This window comes from Lissotriton vulgaris, chromosome 10 (genome assembly GCF_964263255.1).
Source record: "Lissotriton vulgaris chromosome 10, aLisVul1.2, whole genome shotgun sequence".
Classification (NCBI taxonomy): domain Eukaryota; kingdom Metazoa; phylum Chordata; class Amphibia; order Caudata; family Salamandridae; genus Lissotriton; species Lissotriton vulgaris.
In genome coordinates, this window is record NC_141698.1 from 200,193,287 (window position 1) to 200,214,188 (window position 20,902).

General features: G+C 46.7%; 1 protein-coding gene across 4 annotated transcripts in view; it reads left to right on the forward strand.

The window, feature by feature from the left end:
* The window catches only part of LOC147684983 (mitogen-activated protein kinase kinase kinase 3-like), a 424,161-nt gene that overhangs the window by 283,248 nt on the left and 120,011 nt on the right, over nt 1–20,902 (forward strand). For 2 of the 4 annotated variants that reach the window (XM_086940880.1, XM_086940882.1), the window contains exon 4: nt 18,789–18,829. In XM_086940880.1, coding sequence (XP_086797006.1) covers nt 18,789–18,829 — 41 coding nt within the window. The remainder of the gene's footprint in view (nt 1–18,788; nt 18,830–20,902) is intronic. The other 2 variants (XM_086940881.1, XM_086940883.1) reach the window with 1 other exon arrangement.

Here is a 20,902-nt window from a genome sequence, read left to right on the forward strand (position 1 = left end):
CAGAGAGCTGGACATAAAAGTCTAATTCCAAGGCACTTTGTAGGACATTTTGAAAGGTTTTCTAAACTCTGTGGAAAAGAAACATCCTTAACCCCAGATGTTGCAGTTTGCCCATCTGGCGGCTGCCATGTTCACCACCAGGTTTTTCTGTAGTGAACTCCCCTTCAAGTAGTTGCCTCTTTAATGGTTTCACTGTGAGGCAGGTATAGGTGTGGGAAAGCACTTGCTCCTAGAGCACACCCTTTGTTCCAGCGTCATGCAAACATCATTTGTCTCCATGGCAGATTCACTTCTGAAACATTGAGACATGGCAGCAGACGCTCACTGGAGCTCCTGCAATTATGGGTCCCTCTTCCCCGGTGCATAAAAGGCTTGTTTTGGAAAAAGTTTTTTAGGTCTCGGCTAGACAGCGCATGTCCTGTCTCTTTGAGAAATTTTGTTTACAGTTGACTTACAGGCTGCCCATAGTTTCCACTGGTTAGCTTCAGCGTTGCTCTCATTTGCTTTGTTCCTGTTCTTCATGGCTTGTATGCATCATGTCCTCTTCTTGCATTTGCCCTCCACAGGAGCATGAACCAATTCTTGTGTCCTTCCACTGCTCAGATCTTTGGTCCTATTTCTTTTTTTGGGTTCAAGCACTCCATATGGGTGCTTGTGTTTTCAGGCAAACTCCCATATCCCCGTCTGTGTTTTCCTTTTCCCTCCCATCCCTGCTTTTCTTTTCCCTCTCACCCACCCCATTCCTGTTGCTTCTTTTCCCTCCCACCCACCCCATCCCTGTTTCTTCTTTTCCCTCCCACCCACCCACCCCATCCCTGCTTCTTCTTTTCCCTCCCACCCACCCCATCCCTGCTTCTTCTTTTCCCTCCCACCCACCCCATCCCTGCTTCTTCTTTTCCCTCCCACCCACCCCATCCCTGCTTCTTCTTTTCCCTCCCTCCCACCCACCCCATCCCTGCTTCTTCTTTTCCCTCCCTCCCACCCACCCCATCCCTGTTTCTTCTTTTCCATCCCACCCACCCCATCCCTGCTTCTTCTTTTCCCTCCCTCCCACCCACCCCATCCCTGTTTCTTCTTTTCCCTCCCTCCCACCCACCCCATCCCTGTTTCTTCTTTTCCCTCCCACCACCCCATCCCCGCTTCTTCTTTTCCCTCCCACCCACCCCATCCCTGCTTCTTCTTTTCCCTCCCACCCACCCCATCCCTGCTTCTTCTTTTCCCTCCCACCCACCCCATCCCTGCTTCTTCTTTTCCCTCCCTCCCACCCACCCCATCCCTGTTTCTTCTTTTCCCTCCCACCCACCCCATCCCTGCTTCTTCTTTTCCCTCCCACCCACCCCATCCCTGCTTCTTCTTTTCCCTCCCACCCACCCCATCCCTGCTTCTTCTTTTCCCTCCCACCCACCCCATCCCTACTTCTTCTTTTCCCTCCCTCCCACCCACCCCATCCCTGCTTCTTCTTTTCCCTCCCTCCCACCCACCCCATCCCTGCTTCTTCTTTTCCCTCCCACCCACCCCATCCCTGCTTCTTCTTTTCCCTCCCACCCACCCCATCCCTGCTTCTTCTTTTCCCTCCCACCCACCCCATCCCTGCTTCTTCTTTTCCCTCCCACCCACCCCATCCCTGCTTCTTCTTTTCCCTCCCTCCCACCCACCCCATCCCTGTTTCTTCTTTTCCCTCCCACCCACCCCATCCCTGCTTCTTCTTTTCCCTCCCACCCACCCCATCCCTGCTTCTTCTTTTCCCTCCCACCCACCCCATCCCTGCTTCTTCTTTTCCCTCCCACCCACCCCATCCCTGCTTCTTCTTTTCCCTCCCACCCACCCCATCCCTGCTTCTTCTTTTCCCTCCCACCCACCCCATCCCTGCTTCTTCTTTTCCCTCCCTCCCTCCCACCCACCCTATCCCTGTTTCTTCTTTTCCCAAATCGCTGTTTCTTCTTTTCCCTCCATCCCACCCCATCCCTGTTGCTTCCCACATCATTCCTGTTTCTTCTTTTCCCTCCCGAACTTCCCATCTACCCCATCCCTGTTTCTCTTTTACCCTCCCTACCTACCTCCCACCCACCCATCCCTATTTCTTCTTGTCCCTCCCACCCCATCCCTGTTTCTTCTTTTCCCCCACTCACCCCATCCCTGTTTCTTCTTTTCCCTTCCTTCAAACCACCACTTCCATGTTTCTTCTTGAAAACCTTGTTAATTTTTTTCTCTCCCTCTCACCCACCCAATCCCTATCGCTTCATTTCCCCTCCCACTCATCCCTGTTGTTTTCTCCCCCTATTACCCTAACCTTGTTGCTTCATTTCCCTCCCACCCGGCCCCTACCATGTTGCCTATTTTATTTCCCACCCCCTGCCCCCATCCGTTTCTTCGCTACCCTCCCCACCCTCACTCGTGTTCACCTTTATCCCCTGTCCGTCTGCTACCTTCCTCCTGTTGTCTTGTTGGCTTCTTCCCTCCCACCCATTTTACATGTGTTGCCCCCACTCCCGTTGTTCCACCCACTATAACAAAACAAAGTGCTATTACGAGGACACTGCTGGCTGCGTCATAGCACTTTTTTACCTTCTCCCCGCCGTCCCACCAACCCCTCCTGTATTGTTTCGCATGCCTCCCTTCATGTTGTGTAACTTATCCTGTCTCTCCCGCTAAAAGAAGGCTATGACGCAGCCAGAGATGGTCGCATCGTAGCACTTTTTTCCATGACTTTCAGCCATGCCGAACAGCATCTGTACAGCCACACAACATGGCTGAAAGACATTCATATCACAAAGCCAGTAGCTCTCAAATTGCCAAGACCTATTGGCTGTGCCAATGCTTGTTTAAGTAGGTAAGGCCCATTTCATTTATGTTACATGGTTTTGCATAGTGCAGCGTTCACCGGTGTCTTTGCCTCTTGGTGCTTTAAGGTACTTAGGGGTCATGGGGTGCAGATTTAAGGCTATGATATTCAGGTTTTCCAAGCAGAGGGCATGTGTGGGCTGCCTTGGCTCATGTGGTTTGCCAGGTACAGTTTCCCTATGGTGGTGATTGACTTTGGGCCTTCGACCCTATATCTAACCCCTGAAGTATGTGTCCTGACATTTCCCACTGAGGTGTTCCGTAGAGCAGGGGAAATTTGTATAGTCCTTCAATAAACCTACCAGTCATACATAGCAGCAGCGGTTAGTTTGTAGTCGAGATCTCAGGGTGCCTCTGTTGGGCGATGGGTCTTGAGTTTATTTCACGGTCTTTGTTGTGCCGTGATTGTTTGCCAACAGTTTCTCATTTGGAAGTATTTTTATTCATGACCCTGTGCCAGTATTACCCCATCCTTCTGCGTCCCTCGTCTTCTAAGCGCTATTTTGCCCTAATCACTTCATGCTTTCAGTTTTTTCTTGCTCCAGCACCCTTATGTCTGAAATACGGCTGATCCTAGTTGTTGTAAGTACACTGTAAATATTACTAACAAAAAAGGCTTGGCTTGATGGTTTGGTACACGCATAAGGCAGGGCTTTAAGTGGTCTAAGCCCCTCGGTTTTTTAAAGGGGGCCTTGAAACGGGTCTCTATCGGGCTCTATTTTGTGCCCTGGCACCAGGGCCGGACTGGCCATAGCGGGCACCTGGCAATCCCCCGGTGCGCGGCACGGGTTGGGGGCTGGTTTGGGGCCATTGAGGGCCGTTTTTGTTACAGGGCCGTTTTTGCAGCACATCTGCAATATCCGCCCTGTAACAAAATCGGCCGAAAACCGGCCCGACAAAGAGCTCAGCGGCTCCCACAACCCCCGGGGGGGGAGGATTGAGGGGGCCAGCCGAGCCCTTTACCAGGGCCGGTTTTGGTTCCCAGTACGGCCCTGACTGGCACTGGCGGTCCCTTGTTTTCTGGACTGCAGTGACAGCAGGCACATTGATGTGCGCTGCTCACACTGCTCACTTCTCACTAGCGGAGAAGTTACGGCATGACGTCATGCCAGGTAAGCGTTGTAGGGGAAGGGAAATCCTCTAAAGAGAGTCATTTTCTCTCTGGATTTTCCTTCTCTGTATGAAACTCAGGAGCAGCAACATTGTTGTGGTGTCACCAGGGCTTTAAGTTCAATATTTTTCAATCTTTACTAATATAATAAAGAGAGAGCCCAAACCTTTGAGGCGGGTAATCTCAGGAACCACAGCACCAATCAGAACACCCAATACAGCGTTGGAAAGGGCAGTTGCAGCAGAAGGACATAGGCAATGCAGACGCCCACCATATACATTTAAAAGGTAAAAGAACCGTGCCAGCAAAGTAGTCACTTGTGGGCGTGTCTGCTTTGTGCTGTGGGCGTGTGCTGGGGCGTGACAAACGCTGGGGGCGTGTGGTATGTTCCACCCTTCATGCCATGTCTCATATTGTGTGCTAATCCCACCCTGCTCCCTTTAAATACCCCTGCACCCCATAATCATAACCCACCCTTACTCCTTCAAATACCCCAACATCCTTAAACACTAACCCATCTTAACCCTATAAATATACCCTGTACCCCAAAACCCAAACCTATCCCTAAACCCTAAAAATACCCCTATACTCCAAAACCCAAACCTAGCCCTGAACCCTATAAATATTCCTGTACCTCAAAACCCAAACCTACCCTTGAACCCTAAAAATACCCCTGCACCCCAAAACCCAAACCTACCCCTGAACCCTAAAATACCCCTGTACCCCAAAACCCAAACCTACCCCTGAACCCTAAAAATACCCCTGTACCCCAAAACCCAAACCTAGCCCTGAACCCTAAAAATAACCCTGTACCCCAAACCTACCCCTGAACCCTAAAATACCCCTGTACCACAAAACCCAAACCTACCCCTGAACCCTAAAATACCCCTGTACCCCAAAACCCAAACCTACCCCTCAACCCTAAAAATACCCCTGTACCCCAAAACCCAAACCTATCCCTGAACCCTAAAAATAACCCTGTACCCCAAACCTACCCCTGAACCCTAAAATACCCCTGTACCACAAAACCCAAACATAGCCCTGAACCCTAAAAATACCCCTGTACCCCCAAAACCTAAACCTAGCCCTGAACCCTTAAAATACCCCTGTACCCCAAAACCCAAACCTACCCCTGAACCCTAAAAATACCCCTGTACCCCAAAACCCATATCTATTCCTAAAACCTAAAACTACCCCTGTACCCCATAACCCAAAACTATATCTGAACCCTTAAAATACCCAAACACCCCAAAACATATACCCCATACCCCTAAAAATACCACTTTACCCCAAAACCCAAACCTACCCCTGAACCCTAAAATACCCCTGTACCCCAAAACCCAAACCTACCCCTGAACCCTAAAAATACCCCTGTACCCCAAAACCCAAACCTAGCCCTGAACCCTAAAAATAACCCTGTACCCCAAACCTACCCCTGAACCCTAAAATACCCCTGTACCACAAAACCCAAACCTACCCCTGAACCCTAAAATACCCCTGTACCCCAAAACCCAAACTTACCCCTCAACCCTAAAAATACCCCTGTACCCCAAAACCCAAACCTATCCCTGAACCCTAAAAATAACCCTGTACCCCAAACCTACCCCTGAACCCTAAAATACCCCTGTACCACAAAACCCAAACATAGCCCTGAACCCTAAAAATACCCCTGTACCCCCAAAACCTAAACCTAGCCCTGAACCCTTAAAATACCCCTGTACCCCAAAACCCAAACCTACCCCTGAACCCTAAAAATACCCCTGTACCCCAAAACCCATATCTATTCCTAAAACCTAAAACTACCCCTGTACCCCATAACCCAAAACTATATCTGAACCCTTAAAATACCCAAACACCCCAAAACATATACCCCATACCCATACTTACCTTATCCAAACATTTTAAAAAAACATGCTTTTACCATTCATGCATTTACAACGAATTTCGTTGTAAATGTATGCGTGGTAAAAGCATATAAAATGTAATGCCATGCGTTATAATGGCATTGCGGAGTTATGGTACTATCGTAATGAAATTATGCGGAGTGATGGTATGCGGAAAGAAAGTTGCGGAATAATGGGTGTTTACCCTCCCCCTGTAAGTACATTGGTGGCACGGCGGCCCACATCTCCAGCAACATACTCATGTTTTTACACCACCCATTTGAAAAATGCACAGGTCTCTCTCATTGATGGCCAGCACCGACATACACTTTTAGACACACCTCCCGCCACAAGTTCTAGAATTGCGTACTTTAGAGCTGGGGAGCTACGTTTGAATCTCAGCATCAGCTCAACATCCTGTGATTCCAGGCAAATCGCTTTGTCTCCCCGTGCCTACCACAAATGAATGTGTTCTTCTGTAATGTAAATTGTGCTCATGCCATGTTGTCGAGTTCACGCTATATAATATTGCAAGAAAAAATAAAGTAGGGAAACTCGAGTTCACACACTACTAAACGCGCACTCTTAAGTGCATCAGCAGTGCACTGTGAATCGGAGCGTTTCACAGGCCTGTCACAGATAAGAAATGCTATCAAAACGAAATCCTACAAAACAATATACTACTGGCCGGCAGCAATTCATACCCGGACAACGTCGGGACGGGCCGCTAGTGTGATATACAAGCCATAGTTGCTGTTTATTTATCTTCTGCAACTAACAACCATTGACAAAGCCAATAGTCCTGACTTGTTGTAGGAATTTATTTATTTATTTATTTATTTAGAAAGTTTTTATATGATGTTACTTGTTGTATCATATATTTGGATGCAGTGACAGAAACAGCAAAGTACAAGTTGGGCGGCACACTAGGCTAAGCACAGATTTTTGGCTTATGTTTTTTAATCCACGCCCTTAATTACATTGGCCACACCCCTTTGAGAGAATCACCAGTTTTTTCATCCCACTTAAAGCTATGGTTACAGGCCCATTGTCACTTACGGCCCAATCAGAAGTGTTCCGGTACTCCTGATGTGGCCAATCACAGGAGGAATTCCTATCCTTGGCTTGGTAATGGCTGGAACTCTTCAGCAGTGGTACCCAGTGACCCGGGGGCAGATGCATGCCTGATTCACAAGATATCACTGCAAGACGAATCTTCAGTCACTGAATGTGAATGTGTCAGTGGTAACCCAGAACATCTGGAATGAATCAACCTATGTTTCAGTAGGTTGCTAACTTCTGCAGCGCTTGAAGTGCTTTGTCGCACAATTTTGGTGTGCCTCAATCTTCAGTGGACAGAGGGTAAGCTTTGCCCTGTGCCTAATTTGTGCTTGTAGTTGCAGGTGGTTGGCACTGGTATTCCATTCTGGGGAACTGGGCTTATTTTTCATTGCCTCATTGTAAGTTTTCCTCGCCACATGACTAACATGGTGAGCGTCAGCTCCCCCAACAGAACCAAATCCAAAGTCGTCATGTTAGGGAGTAATGGGAGGGCTAGAGCGAGGAACACTACACTCGGAGTAATGAAGATTACCGGTATGGAACGGTCATTTTCAGACTTTGACCGTCGGAAAGCAAGAGAAAGGCAGAAAGGGGTGAATGAAGAAGACAGCGAAAGATAGATAAACAATGATAATAGGAAGAAAGCAGGGAGAAAAAGAAAATATAAGAATGGCATAAAGACTGGAGTGAAGGGTGGTGGGAAAAAGAGACAGGAGATTGACTCAAGATTTGTCAGCCTTGGTATTTGGCAAACCCAAGATTCGGCGCCAGTGACGGTGGGGATCTCCTAAGAGAAACTTCGCCCCTTATTTGATAATTTTATTTATTCATTTTTTGCAAATTAAGCGCTACATAAAAGGGAAAAGCACTCCCACATACAGTCTAGTACTTTGCTTTAAATAACAGCCATTTCTTGCAAAAATTACAACAGCGAATGACTGCCCATACTTGCACTGCGCTCCCTTTGAACAAGCCTAAAACTCAGAGAATGAGCTCCATTTTTTCCATGTGGAGAACTTGCATAATATCCACTAACTTACTGTTTGTCCAAACAGTCTATAAGTGTGGATATAAGCCCTGGTGAAATATCAATTACACCAGTGAAATTTGTGTCGTTTCTGGCATGTCACACTGTTTTTTCCATGACATTGCGCCAACTCACAACCGGACATATGTTTGCCAATGCTCCAGACCAACACAAACGGACAGAACCGAACACAAGTGCCTCTTGTCTCCTGCACCTGTGTTTTTTTTCTTATGTTGTTTTGTTTAGTGCGAAGTACAGCCTTGTATCCATTTGAATAAGAGAAAGCAATTTGTACTTTAGAAAATTTTTTACAAGTGCAAAATAGCAGGATTACATTTTGCATAATATCACTAAGGGCTAGATGTAGGTAACTTGGCAATACCGATCCCTAAATACCGAATTTTACCGATTAGGTATTTAGGAATCAGTATTTCATATGTAGGGAATAATTCAGTAAAAAATACTGAATCGTTAATATTCCTTATTACCTGCAAAGGGGTGGTAGCGAGAGGCTGTAGGCTTTGTTTTGGTAATGCAGGTTTTATTTTCACATGCAGCTTTTTACGGCGGAATGTCAATCTTTCCCGGGCGAACTCTGAGGGATCCGTGGTGAGGCTGTCTCTGTTGTTTTCCGCCTGTCTTGGTAGCCGCCCTCCTGGCAGTTCCTTGGAGCCCTCTCTCGACGTGGCCGTGTAGAAAAAACACAAACAGAAGGACCGTTAAACTCACGTCCTCATACCGTGTCAATCCCGATTGGAACCGGGGAAGTGAGGGACACCGCTGGCTGGTGCTATATCCGGCAGGCAATAGTGGAGATTTCGTGGTGGGTAAAGTGTGAAGGGGAAAGGAGGTAGACAAGGGTGACGGGTTCAGGTATATTTATACTATGTACAGCTATGTACAACCGGGTGTAATGTAACAGTAGTATTTCCAGTTCTATGGCGGTACTGAACTCCTCCTCCCCACCCAACTTGAAAGCTTCTGCCGTACCTGCTTTAGCCACACTCCTCCTTCGGGAAAGCGTTGATCCGTTGGCCTCCTGGCTCGTCTGCTTCTCCTCCTTGCGTGTACCGTCCTCCGTTCTCGTCTTCTCCCGCACTCCTCACTCCGTCTCCTTGGGTGTCGTCACACGCCGACTAGTGTTCTTCCTGGTCTTTACCCACTGCCACGAGGTCCACGTCAGGCTGGGGTGGTTCTTCGTTTGTAGTACACGCCCACTTAAAGGCGCCGCTTGTAATTCTCTCCCTTTGCGGTAGTGGTTGCCAAGGTTCCTGGGAGTCCTGAAGAGAAGGAGGGGAGGAATCCATGAGCCACCATTCAACCCCTGCATCCAGTGTTTCCACTCACTCGTGGCGGTATACCTCGTTACATTACCGAATCGGTAATACTGATTCCGTAATAAGGAATCCCCTACCCATTCATTCCTATGGGCTTGGAGGCCCATTGATAGGAATCAACGCGAAGAAATTTGGTATTACCGAATCGGTATTACCGATTCGGTAATCGTGGGAGGCATTTCAAGGATGCCAGGGTGTCCAAACGACACCCTCTGGCACCCCTGAAATGTGCATGTGTGCACATGTGGCACACATGCATGCCCTAAGGACATGGATATGTGCCACATGGCACACTTCAAAAATCGCTGTTTACCACCAACTAGGAGTTGATGGTAAATAGCGATTCCTTAAGGCTGAGGTGCACTGTTTTAAGTGCTACCTACATTTCATTTAAGGAATCGGTATTACCGATTCCTTAAATGCAAGGCCATAATGAATCGGTATTTACAGATTTCTTAATCCCTTGAATGCTCATGACGAGCCGTGGAACGCTCGCATGCAGGAATAATTCCCCTGCTGTGCTGAGCGTTCCACGGGAACGGTGTGGCCGTGACGAGCTGAGCTCGTCATGAGCACAGGAGCGCCGTGCCTCATGACGAGCTCAGCTCGTCATGAGCATGTGAGCGCTGTGCGCGCCCCACTCCCCCCCAGCACAGCAGGGGAATATCCCCCGCAGCGAAGGGGTTAATATCGAATCCTCCTTACATCTCAAATGCCTAAATACTGGTCGGTAACGGTGAAATTTAACAAATTTCACCCCTACCGACCGGTATTGGCCCACCTACATCTAGCCCTTAATGTTTCCGAAATTACACAAAAGGAATTTATGGGGACTTCGCAAGCGCATAGGTAACATATTCTTTTGAAAAAAATGAAACAAATCCAGGTGGCCATTCTGCCACCGTGATTTCCCTTGTGGGCTGCAGGTTAGTCAGCTGCTTTCAGAACCGGATGGGCTACCATGACTTCGCCATATCAACGTGGCCTCATTGTAGTCGCAGCCTCCTGCAGTCTTTGGTATTTTGAACATCTTTGGCTCAGCTTATTTTGGCTTCCCTAAACGCATTAACAATTAAAGGCATTAAAAATGTGTTTACAAATGTTTTAATGCACACTTTCCCCAAACGCCCTCAAACTATCAAAAATAGTTTAAGACTATAAAGTTTGAAAATAAATCACTGACTTACAGTTACCAAGACTTATGAATATTAAGCATTTTGGGTCGCCATTGTACCAGGTGTTTCATTGGAATGGTTTCGATACTCTGATTTTAGTTATTGTTTTATTCCCCAGCATGTATTTTAACTAAGGAGTTCTTGTAAAAAAAAAAAAAAAGAGAGAGAGAGAGTAACTGAGACACTAAATCGGATACAAGACGCCATTTTGTTTTAACTTGTATCAACAGAGTGCCATTTCCAGAAAGCGGCTTCTTGTTCTGGGAAAATGATTCAAGCTCTTCTGGAAATTTCACAGATGAGTGTAAAGTGTGCAGACACTGGAGCTTTAACAGCCACCATTCAACTCCTGGCTCCTGCTGGGTTGTGAGTACTTTTTACTGAATAAGAGCACTTACGTCAGTCATGCATCGCTCCAAAACGCTTTCCGCTTAGCCCACACTGCATTACACACCCATGCCACCAAGTACACCCCTCACCCTAGCAGGACCATCTTAGCGGCATTATAGGCCCCCGGGAAAAGCAGTGCACTGGCCCTGCCTACATAACCACTCACAGGAATAAAAATGTTTAATGGAAAATTAGTGTTAAATTCTGGTCTGCATTGGGGCCCTATGCTCGTGGGACCCCCAGGTAACTGCCCAGTGTGCCCATGTGTTAAGACAGCACTTCCCCCCCAGGGTGTAGCATTATTCCCTGCCACTGAAGCGCTTCTGCCCTTCTTTAGACAAATGAACTGCTATACATCTGCCAGTACAATACAATAAATACACCTTTGGTATCCTTCACAATGGAGGTTCTGTTCTGTATTTTAGTGGGAGGAGGCAGGAGTTAAACACAATACCACAGCAGTGGCGAAAGTTAACATAGGGATGGAGAAGGAGAGATCTCTCAATGCATGGTCATGGCAATTTACCCCATTCCTAACTTCTTATTACTGTCCACAAAGAAATTGAAACTCATTTTCAAAGGAATCGTAATGTGGATATTTTTCACGCTGAGGTCCTCATTGCGTGTGGCAATATGTCCCCCGGAGCAGTAACTCAGTGAGATAGACCACCCGAGGCCATTACACCCAGTTAAGCCACGGCAGAGGCTATGGTAGGAATGCAGCCAGGTCCCTGTCTGACCCTTGCTGTACTGCAGGGGGTGCATTCAGTGCACCTAGCTTGAGCCTACCCTACCCTACCCTGGCCTGGCTTCAGCTACTGATCTTTACCCCCCTACGCCCACATGCCCTACTGCCGACATTTCCACCTGTACTGAGCAGGCTGAAAATGTCAGCTGGTTTGACCCTGAAAGTGGTGAGAACCAGCAGAAAGGGACTCTACTCCTGGCTCTATGTGGTCATGTCCCATTCCCGTTCAGGAGACTTAAAGTGCATTCGCTGGTTTTTGAACTGGAATACCATCCGAAATCTGAGATTCTATCCCCTCCGTATTCCATACACCAAAATCCTGCAGCCTTGTAATGGTGGCCAAATTACTACTAATACTCGGCTCGTCGGGCAAAGCTCCACTCCCTGACGGAGTCCCTATGGACTTGTATGAGGCTAAAATGTATCTCTAGGACCCCTTTACTTAATATTAGCCTAAATTGTGCAAGCAAATTCGCCCTACCCATTTCTTGGACTAATTCGACCATTGTCCCGATATTTAATAAAGGTGATAGATCTGACCCTCTGTCCAATAGGCCTATCTTCTTGATAGACTCCATGGTGCAGGTCCTTTTGCAGACTACTGCATAGCAGAATCTTGGATTGGGCCAAGGGAAATGAAATCCTGTGTGACACAAATATTAGCTTTGGCAGCAATGATGAGTTCTCTGGGCCTGTGGGCTTGGTGAGAGGAGTACAGTACGGCTGTGTTCTTTCCCCTCTCTTATCCATCTTGTACTTTAACAGACTTAGTTCTGTCTTACCTAGTTGAGGTTAAAATGTACCTTCTATATGCTTGAGGGCACTACCCATGCTGTTATATGCTTACGTCACCGTTATTATGGCTAGAACAGTGAAAAGTCTTAAAATCCTGGATTTTGCCAGGTTTTTTTTAGTGATCTTGGTCTCAGCATAAATCTCTTAAACTCCTATATTGTGGCCTGCGGTGTGTAAGACTCCAGGTTGTGTTCAATTTCTCTCAATTATACGGCCCTTCGTAGTATCCCAAAGTTTCACTACCCTGGGGTTGGTCTTTGACATCTGGTTCTCGTGGCTTCCTTGCGTCTCAGCAAGGCGCCTTAAGGTCTGTCAATCAATAGGACCTCTTTTTAAAATTGCTTCCAATATAGGCACTTAGCCAATCGAATTACTTATGCTAATTTATGAGGTCCAATGTGTACCCATTGCTACTTTTGGTGCCACGGTCTGGGGCTATACCAAAAGTTCAGTTTGCCATTGGAAGAGAACAGATTCTGTCTCTGCTGCCTTGGTCTACCATTAAATTGTCCCTACTATTTTTGCCACAAGGAGTTAGGCCTAAGTTATTTAGACGATACGATAAAATAAGCCCCACTTATATTCTGGATCTTCATTTGGTCAAATCCTGATGCTAAATTAAACCAAAGGTTTATTTCAGATTGTTTAACAAGTGACAAATGTATGGCTATTCCTTGGCTATCTTACGTACATTCGTTAACATGTGACTTTGGTAGAGAGGTATTTAATATTCCACATTTGATAGAAAAGCATGATAAAGCATGGGCTAAGAAACCTTTTATGGAGCGTAGACGTCGGGACAGAGAATCAACCGAATTTATGGAGCGTAGACGTCGGGACAGAGAATCAACCGAATCAGCTAAGCCAATCTTAAGGCAATACCCCATACTACAAACCTGCAGCAGCATTGAGCCATAGCTCCTGTTCACTTGTCCTTTATGAGAAACATCGCTTGTGGTCAGGTTCAGAAATGGTGCTGTTTGTCAATTTTTGTGTTTCCCACTAGGTCAATATGAAAATATTGGCTTGAACCCTGGCGATGAGAGATCTGTTCCATTTTTTTTACATCTTATGTTTTTTTCCGTCAATTTGATTGTCTCTTTGCTAAAATGGATTTTAGTACCTGTGCTTAAGAATTTCAATGTTACCAATTCCAGATCTGTGCTATGTTTTTTGCAATTGCTGTCTGAACTGCTGTTTGTTTTGCATTGGGTTCCTATTTAAAACTGGCAGTGCCCGTTTGCAATTCAATGAGGTCTTCATATTACTTTAATTGAATTTGAATCTTTTATGATCTTTTATAATAAAATAAAGTTTTAATTGATTATACAAATATTTTATTCACCTCCTTATGTACCATTCCTCTTGATACCACACATAATAGGCCCAATTCACAAGGGGTTTATCATGCTTGAGTTCACGCCAGCCATATTTTAGAGAGTAAATTCCTCTTCTTTATTGCCTATCTGGTCTGGTGTATTTCCTCTTTTTTTCGCAGATTTTACTTAAAGGTGTGATTCGGTTTGTTTAGGGAGGTATTCTGATGGGCTCAACTTCAGCCTAAGTTAAGAACATGTGAGGGTTGTAACTAAGAAGTGAAATCCTTATTTAATCGGATTTGAATCTGTCTGGTGTGGGCAGCTAGTCCTGCAGACTCATTAGATTTTTCAGGCTTCCCACACCAGGGCTGATGAGCATCTGCTTTCTCCATTTTTAGGTCGAGCAAATGGGAAAGCTCAAGCAGCCTGGGTGCAAAAGACATACTCTAGGCTTACCAAGAACATACATAGTCTTGCAGCCCAACCATTGGTTGGCTCTACTGTCACTTTCATTTGCCTGCTTCTTATTTGTGTCCCACCTTGTCAATCTTCTGTTTGTCCCACCTATTTTTCATAGTGCTGGGAGTGCATCTGTTTTCCAGCTATCTCCCCTGTGCACTTTTCTCCCCTCTCCACAATACTGTCTCTCACCGCATTCGTGTTACACTCTCTTGTTTATGTGAACTTCTTCCACGCCCCCTCCTTCCACGGTCCACATCGCTCTCATTTTCTTGTGTTGATTCTCCCCACACCTACCATGTTGCATTTTTTCCAACCCACTCCCACAAGCTTGTCATCTTTTTAATTTTTAAATGTATTTAGCGCTTTCATGATGCATTTTGAAACAGTGCCTTCACACTCCTTTTTAGGTTTCGACCTGGCCGGAGCACTGCGAAGCAGTGCCCCGCCCAGGCGAAAGCTTTTGTTTACAATATGGGGGAATTGAATCCGCCCCTTCTTCCATTGGCTAGCTCCATAAATGGAGGCTAGCCATTGGAAGACAGCGTTGTCAATCAGTCTTTCCCAGTCAAAACGCGATTCGGGGGCGTTTCCGTGTCTTTTTTTAAGTACCGACCTCCCCTCTTCCCATTGGCTGGAGTTTTACCTTCCAGCCAATGGGAAGGGGAGAGCACAGAAAACACGCTCCCGAATCCCTACACGCACTCCCATCCCACCCCCGTCCATTCATTCCCCTGTCCTCGCCCTCCCTCTCTCCCTTGGCCTTGTTTTTTTAGCCGTCTCTCTCCCGCCCGCCCACTGTCCGTGCCTCCTCCCTCCCGCCCGCCCACTGTCCGTGTTCGATGCCTTCATAAATAAAAGAAATAAATAAAATCCCCCTCCCTCCCGTTGTCCTGCCTTCTCCCTCCCGCCCGCCCACTGTCCGTGCCTCCTCCCTCCCGCCCACTGTCCATGTTCGATGCCTTCATAAATAAAATAAATAAATAAAATCCCCCTCCCTCCCGTTGTCCTGCCTTCTCCCTCCCGCCCGCCCACTGTCCGTGCCTTCTCCCTCCCGCCCGCCCACTGTCAGTGTTCGATGCCTTCATAAATAAAAGAAATAAATAAAATCCCCCTCCCTCCCGCCCGCTGTCCGTGCCTCCTCCCTCCCGCCCGCCGACTGTCCGTTTCCGATGCCTTCATAAATAAAATAAATAAATAAAATTCCCCTCCCTCCCGTTGTCCTGCCTTCTCCCTCCCGCCCGCCCACTGTCCGTGCCTCCTCCCTCCCGCCCGCCCACTGTCCGTTTCCGATGCCTTCATAAATAAAATAAATAAATAAAATCCCCCTCCCTCCCGTTGTCCTGCCTTCTCCCTCCCGCCCCCCCCACTGTCCGTGCCTCCTCCCTCCCGCCCACTGTCCGTATTCGATGCCTTCATAAATAGAATAAATAAATAAAATCCCCCTCCCTCCCGTTGTCCTGCCTTCTCCCTCCCGCCCACCCACTGGGGGGGGAATGTGCCCGAACACCATGCAGCAGCTGGTGCCCACGTGTGGGCCACAGTGCCCGGGAGGCTCTCAGCACATCCCTTGGCGCCTACCTACCGACTGCCCCCAGTGCCACGTTAAGGAGGCGGAGTCATCCCCCACCTGCCCCCCAAGTCTGCCCCGTTCGTCAGAGCATCAGATGCATTTTTAATATTATTTACATAGCGCTACCCCTACCCCCTTGTGCCCTGAAGCGCTTCCTCACTTCTTAAGTGGCTACTCCGTGTATGTCTAGCGCTTCCTGGCCTTGTCCTGGTCACGGAAGCGCTACCGTTTTCACTGACCCCCTGGGCGCTTTTCGTGGTGCAGGATTCGTAGCGTGTTGCTTGTACATTGGCCTCTGTGGGGTAATTGGGTGCAGCATGGAAGGTTTTGTATGTAGTGCTCGCAGCTACACGTTTTATCTTTGAAATGCTGCAAAGAGCGAGTCATCTTATTATACAAACTCGGAGCGCAGCATTTTATTAGCCTCAGAAGGATGAAAGGCCCAAGTGGCTCCTCCAGCGTGTAAGCTGCAGGTTGCAGATACATCTCACTTTCAGGCGCGTTAACCCACTGAGCTATGCCGACAGGCTTTCCTGCTGTTTCTGTTTAGAGATCGGACGCCTGATGGTGAACTTTAACTGCAAGTCCTGCCTGGCTTCCTCCCGCCACACTGGCCCCGGGGATCTCACGGGCCGTTTAGAAAATATGAACCAAACAATGCAATCCACTAAATATACAAATATACACCATAATGCACCTTGACACCGCGATCTTCGCCCTGCTCACCTGGCTCCGGCCTCCATCCGGAAGGCCTGTCCTGCAGCGCTCCGTGGGCCCCCTGCCGGGGCAGCCCCCCTCCTTCTGAGCCCCTCCCCCCGTCACTCACGTCTTGGTGGGAGCTGATTTAGAGGCTGTTCCAGTTTATTTACTGCCTTTCACTGAGTGAAACGCAACCTTTGACCCCGCGCACTCGCCAGGATCAGCAGGGGACGACCCTCACCTGGGAGGGAAGGAAGGAACAGGGGGCTATAATTACAAGGAAATGGCGCAGCGGGGTGTTGTGGCCAATTTAGCTGTGCCATGCCGCGTCATTTAAAACAAGCACTGGCGTTGCCAATAGGTTTCGCATTTGGAAAGTTGGAGCTATTGGTTTTGTAAATGACATTTTATATTTATATATCGTTATTGGCATTGTCAATAACAATATGTAAATATAAAATGTCATATACAAAACCAATAGCTCCAACTTTCCAAAGGCGAAACCTATTGGCAACGCCAGTGCTTGTTTTAATTTGCCAATCCCTGTCAAATCAATAAAATTAAAGGACCAAAATGCCCACATAATTTTGTAGATGCATGCATGCATTTTGCACGTGCTTACAAAATGACATGGAGACCATGTCAATATGCTTTTTTTTTTTTTAATAGCTCTGCTGCATACAAGCTTCGATGCTTTAAAGCATGGCTAAAAGGATTGACAAAGCAAATAGGTCTAATAGTCGAGACCTATTGGCTTTGCTAATGCTTGTTATTGCTACACAGGGACAAAAAGTGTGACTGGTTGAGCAGTGCACCACCTATAATAATCAAGTTATTAGATCGAAGTACAGACTTTGGGGGACCCTCATGTATCAATTAGCATGGAGCAAATTTAGATTAAATCAAAGGAAAATCAATGCCGACCTATAATTGATGTGGTTTCTGTATTTAATTTGTGGTTGAATGGAAAAATGTTTGTGAATGTAATTATTTCCTCAATTTCAGATGTGTTTAGTTCGCCCTCTCAGCCAGTCCCTGGTTGGAATGTGTTTTTTGTACTTATCAATGTAAGCTACCTTTTCAGAAGGAGATATCTAAATAAAATAGTGACGGAAATATCCTTATTGATCGGGATTAGTGGAATCTCGTCCTTGCTGAGGGCACATTGGTTCTTAGCCCGGGGTCCGCGACACATACTCAGAGTTTGCGACTATTTAAAAAAATCCAATAGTATTAGCAGATTAATAAATCACATATACATAATTAGGATAATGTAATATTTAATCTTTTAAAACGTTCTGTAAATGTGAAAGAATTTGAAATTAGAAGCTAAAAATTAAGTCAGTATCCTTAGCTTGATTGGTGGAGCAGCTCAATACAGCAAAGAGTAGCATGGGCAACTGGTAACTCCAATTAAAAGCACTAGTATCCACTGAAAGAAAAGAGAACATATATTAGGAGCAAAAAAGACAAGACAATATGCAAGAGCCTATAATATCCCTTTGCCTTTCAAAAATACATCTACATTCTGAAACAGTCTAACTTTCCATTAGAATTAAAATTGTGATTTTTCTTATCTTTTCTATATGTATTAAACAAAATACTTAATAATGTATTTATATGTTTAATGTTTGCTTGCTTCTGTATTTTTGTTCATTGCTTTGAGGTTCAAGGTAGAAAAGTCATTAGGAGGGAGCCCCTGATGTCCCCAGAAATCACAAGTTTAAGAACCGCTGACGTAGCAAAAAGGGGCTTCTCCACAGAGAAAACAGTAGGCCCTGCAACAACCTCCATGAAGTAACTGCAGGACCTGCATTAGAATCACACGCCAGTCAAGTAGACTGGCTTTCTGGCACAATAAATTAAAATTATATCTTGCATCCTGCTAACCCAGGAGCATCTGCTTTTAGAATCTGGAGACCAAAGGGGAAGGAAAGACTGAAAATGTCATGCATAGAGTTTTTGTTTTTCCTGAAGTGTCAGCGCTGGCTCGCGCGATCCCTTTCCGTTGTCCTGGCCAGGCATGGAGGGGCAACAAGCCCCCCCCCCCCTCAGGGCCGGACTGGGAACCAAAACCGGCCCTGGCAAAGAGCTCGGCCGACCCCCGACCCCCCCCAGGGTTGGGGGTGCTGCCGAGCTCTTTGCCAAGACCGGTTTTCGGCCGATTTTGCTACAGGGCCGATTTTGCAGGCCCTCAGGGGCCCAAAACCGGCCCCCATCCATGCAGCGCACCGGGGGATTGCCCAGTGCCCTCTACGGCCAGTCCGGGCCTGCCCCCCCTCCCTCCTCTCCCGGTCCTCGAGGAGCCCCAGCTTGCGCACTGTGTGTCTGCCACTCCGCCCATCTGAACTGTGAATGTTTTCTTTCAGCAGGATGCCCGGATCAAGTTTGAATATGACGACGAGAAGAGGTAAGCCTAACGTATATTATTTTTTTTTTACTGTTTATCAGGAGAGAGCACTTGGAACGTCTGTTTCCTGTCTGTACGTATTGCATTTCTCCATGTGCCTGCAAAAATCTTTCTTTTGCTTCTTGTCAGCTATTGCCGGTCTATTCTTAGGGGTTTCCCCTCACACCCCTCCACCAAGCCTTTAATAGAACACTGTTGAAGCCCTCTCCCGGCACCCTTTGCGTTTGTAGCCATAATTTTAGCCTGGGTACCGAAACATCTACTGTTCTTTAACATGGAGGGAAAGTAAGCACCAAACTGCGTGACACGCCAGGTATGGGAACACATGGTGAGAAATATTGCTTTTCAGCTGGAAATGGTATAGTCCAAAGCTCTGTTTTTAACGCCTTAACTGCAGCCGTTATTTCGGCGTAGTGCGGGTGTTCTACAAGGTGGCCGGGGCTCCGTTGGCCATTGGTCGACGGCAGCACTAGGGAGGTAGTGCTCCCGTCGGCCAATGGCCGACGGGTGCACGGACAGGTTAATATAAAATCAGGGCCTTCGGTGGTCATATCACTGAAAATACAAGGTTTGACAAAAATATTATTGTCTACAGGTGCCTGTGGAAGACGATTTCTATGGACTGGGATCTAGAGAATGCTAAGGTGATTCTGGTATTTTACTGACCTCTACTGGTCGTTTTTTATCAAGACAGTTAATTAGAGGCAGTTCAACAAGCAGAAAGCAATTCTGGTAATTTACTGGCCTCTACTGGTTGTTTTCTATCAAGAAAGTTAAATAGAGGCAGTTGAACAGAAAAAAAAGTCCCTAAGCGGAAGCATACAAGTCATAGGTCTGATCTCCAGAGCCCACAAAGTTCATACACATATAAGTATATGCTAAATTATATACAAGAGGTCTTGAATGCTCAACTTAATAAAGTATATACAAGAGGTCTTGAAGGCTCGACCTAAAAACATCTGGAGCTGCTTCTCATGCCTTGAGGACAATTTAAATGGAACCCAGCTGCGCTGCGCTGAGCGTTCATTGCCTGAGCTGGAAACCCATTCAGTGCAAGGATTTCCAGCTCACCTTGTGATAGTGAATCTTTACCTTGTGGCCGTGTTGAGTGAAGGGACCCTGTGTCAGGTACTGAGTGCCTGCACTACTTTATTTTGAAAGGGAGTGTACCTGCACTTCTTAGCGCTGCTGCAATACAAATTAATGGGAAAGTACCAGTTCTTCTCTTGAGCAAACAGGTACTCTAACTAGTGACTGCCTGAGCTTCTTTTATTTTAAAGCGAGAGTACCTGTGCTTCTCAGCGCTTCTTCAATACATTTAATGGAAGAGTGCATGCACTTCTCAGAAACAAACAGGTACTCTAACTAGTGAGTGCCTGCACTTGTTTAATTTGAAAGGGAGAGTACCTGCACTGCTCAGCACTGCTGCAATACATTTTTTGGAAGAGTACCGGCACTTCTGAAGAACAAACAGATACTCTAACCAGTGAGTGCCTGCACTTCTTTAATTTGAAAGGAAGAGTGCCTGCACTGCTCTGCACCACAGCTACAGCATTCACGGCAGCTGCCGCAAGGACGAAGAAGGTCATTTCGGCCACGGAGCACCGAGATTTAATCTCGACCCGAGGCAAGAGTCCAGGATCCACAGTGGTACTGGATTGCACATCCCGTCCCCAACTTCCATAAATTAATATTCGTGCTTCCCCTCTGAATTAAAGAGCGAAACTACGGTTTTATAAATCCATGGACAAGTAATTTAGATGCAAAAGATACTCTTCCCTCACTGAGTTGCAAATCCAACTCGAATGATAGTCTAAGCAGACCGCAAAGAAACCAATATTCACCAGAAAACCAGACACCAATCCTTACGAATAACCTAGCTCCCTAAATATTGCTCACCCTGTCCTGATGATGATCTTGATTTGTAAAACAAAAGATCGAAACGTCGTCGACCCTCCCATTGAAAATCCCCCTATTTGTATATATCGTTATGGATTTCTTTCTGTTGTCTGTGTGACATTTCATATATTGTCACTTTCACTCAGTCACGTTATGCACTTTTTTCACTCATGT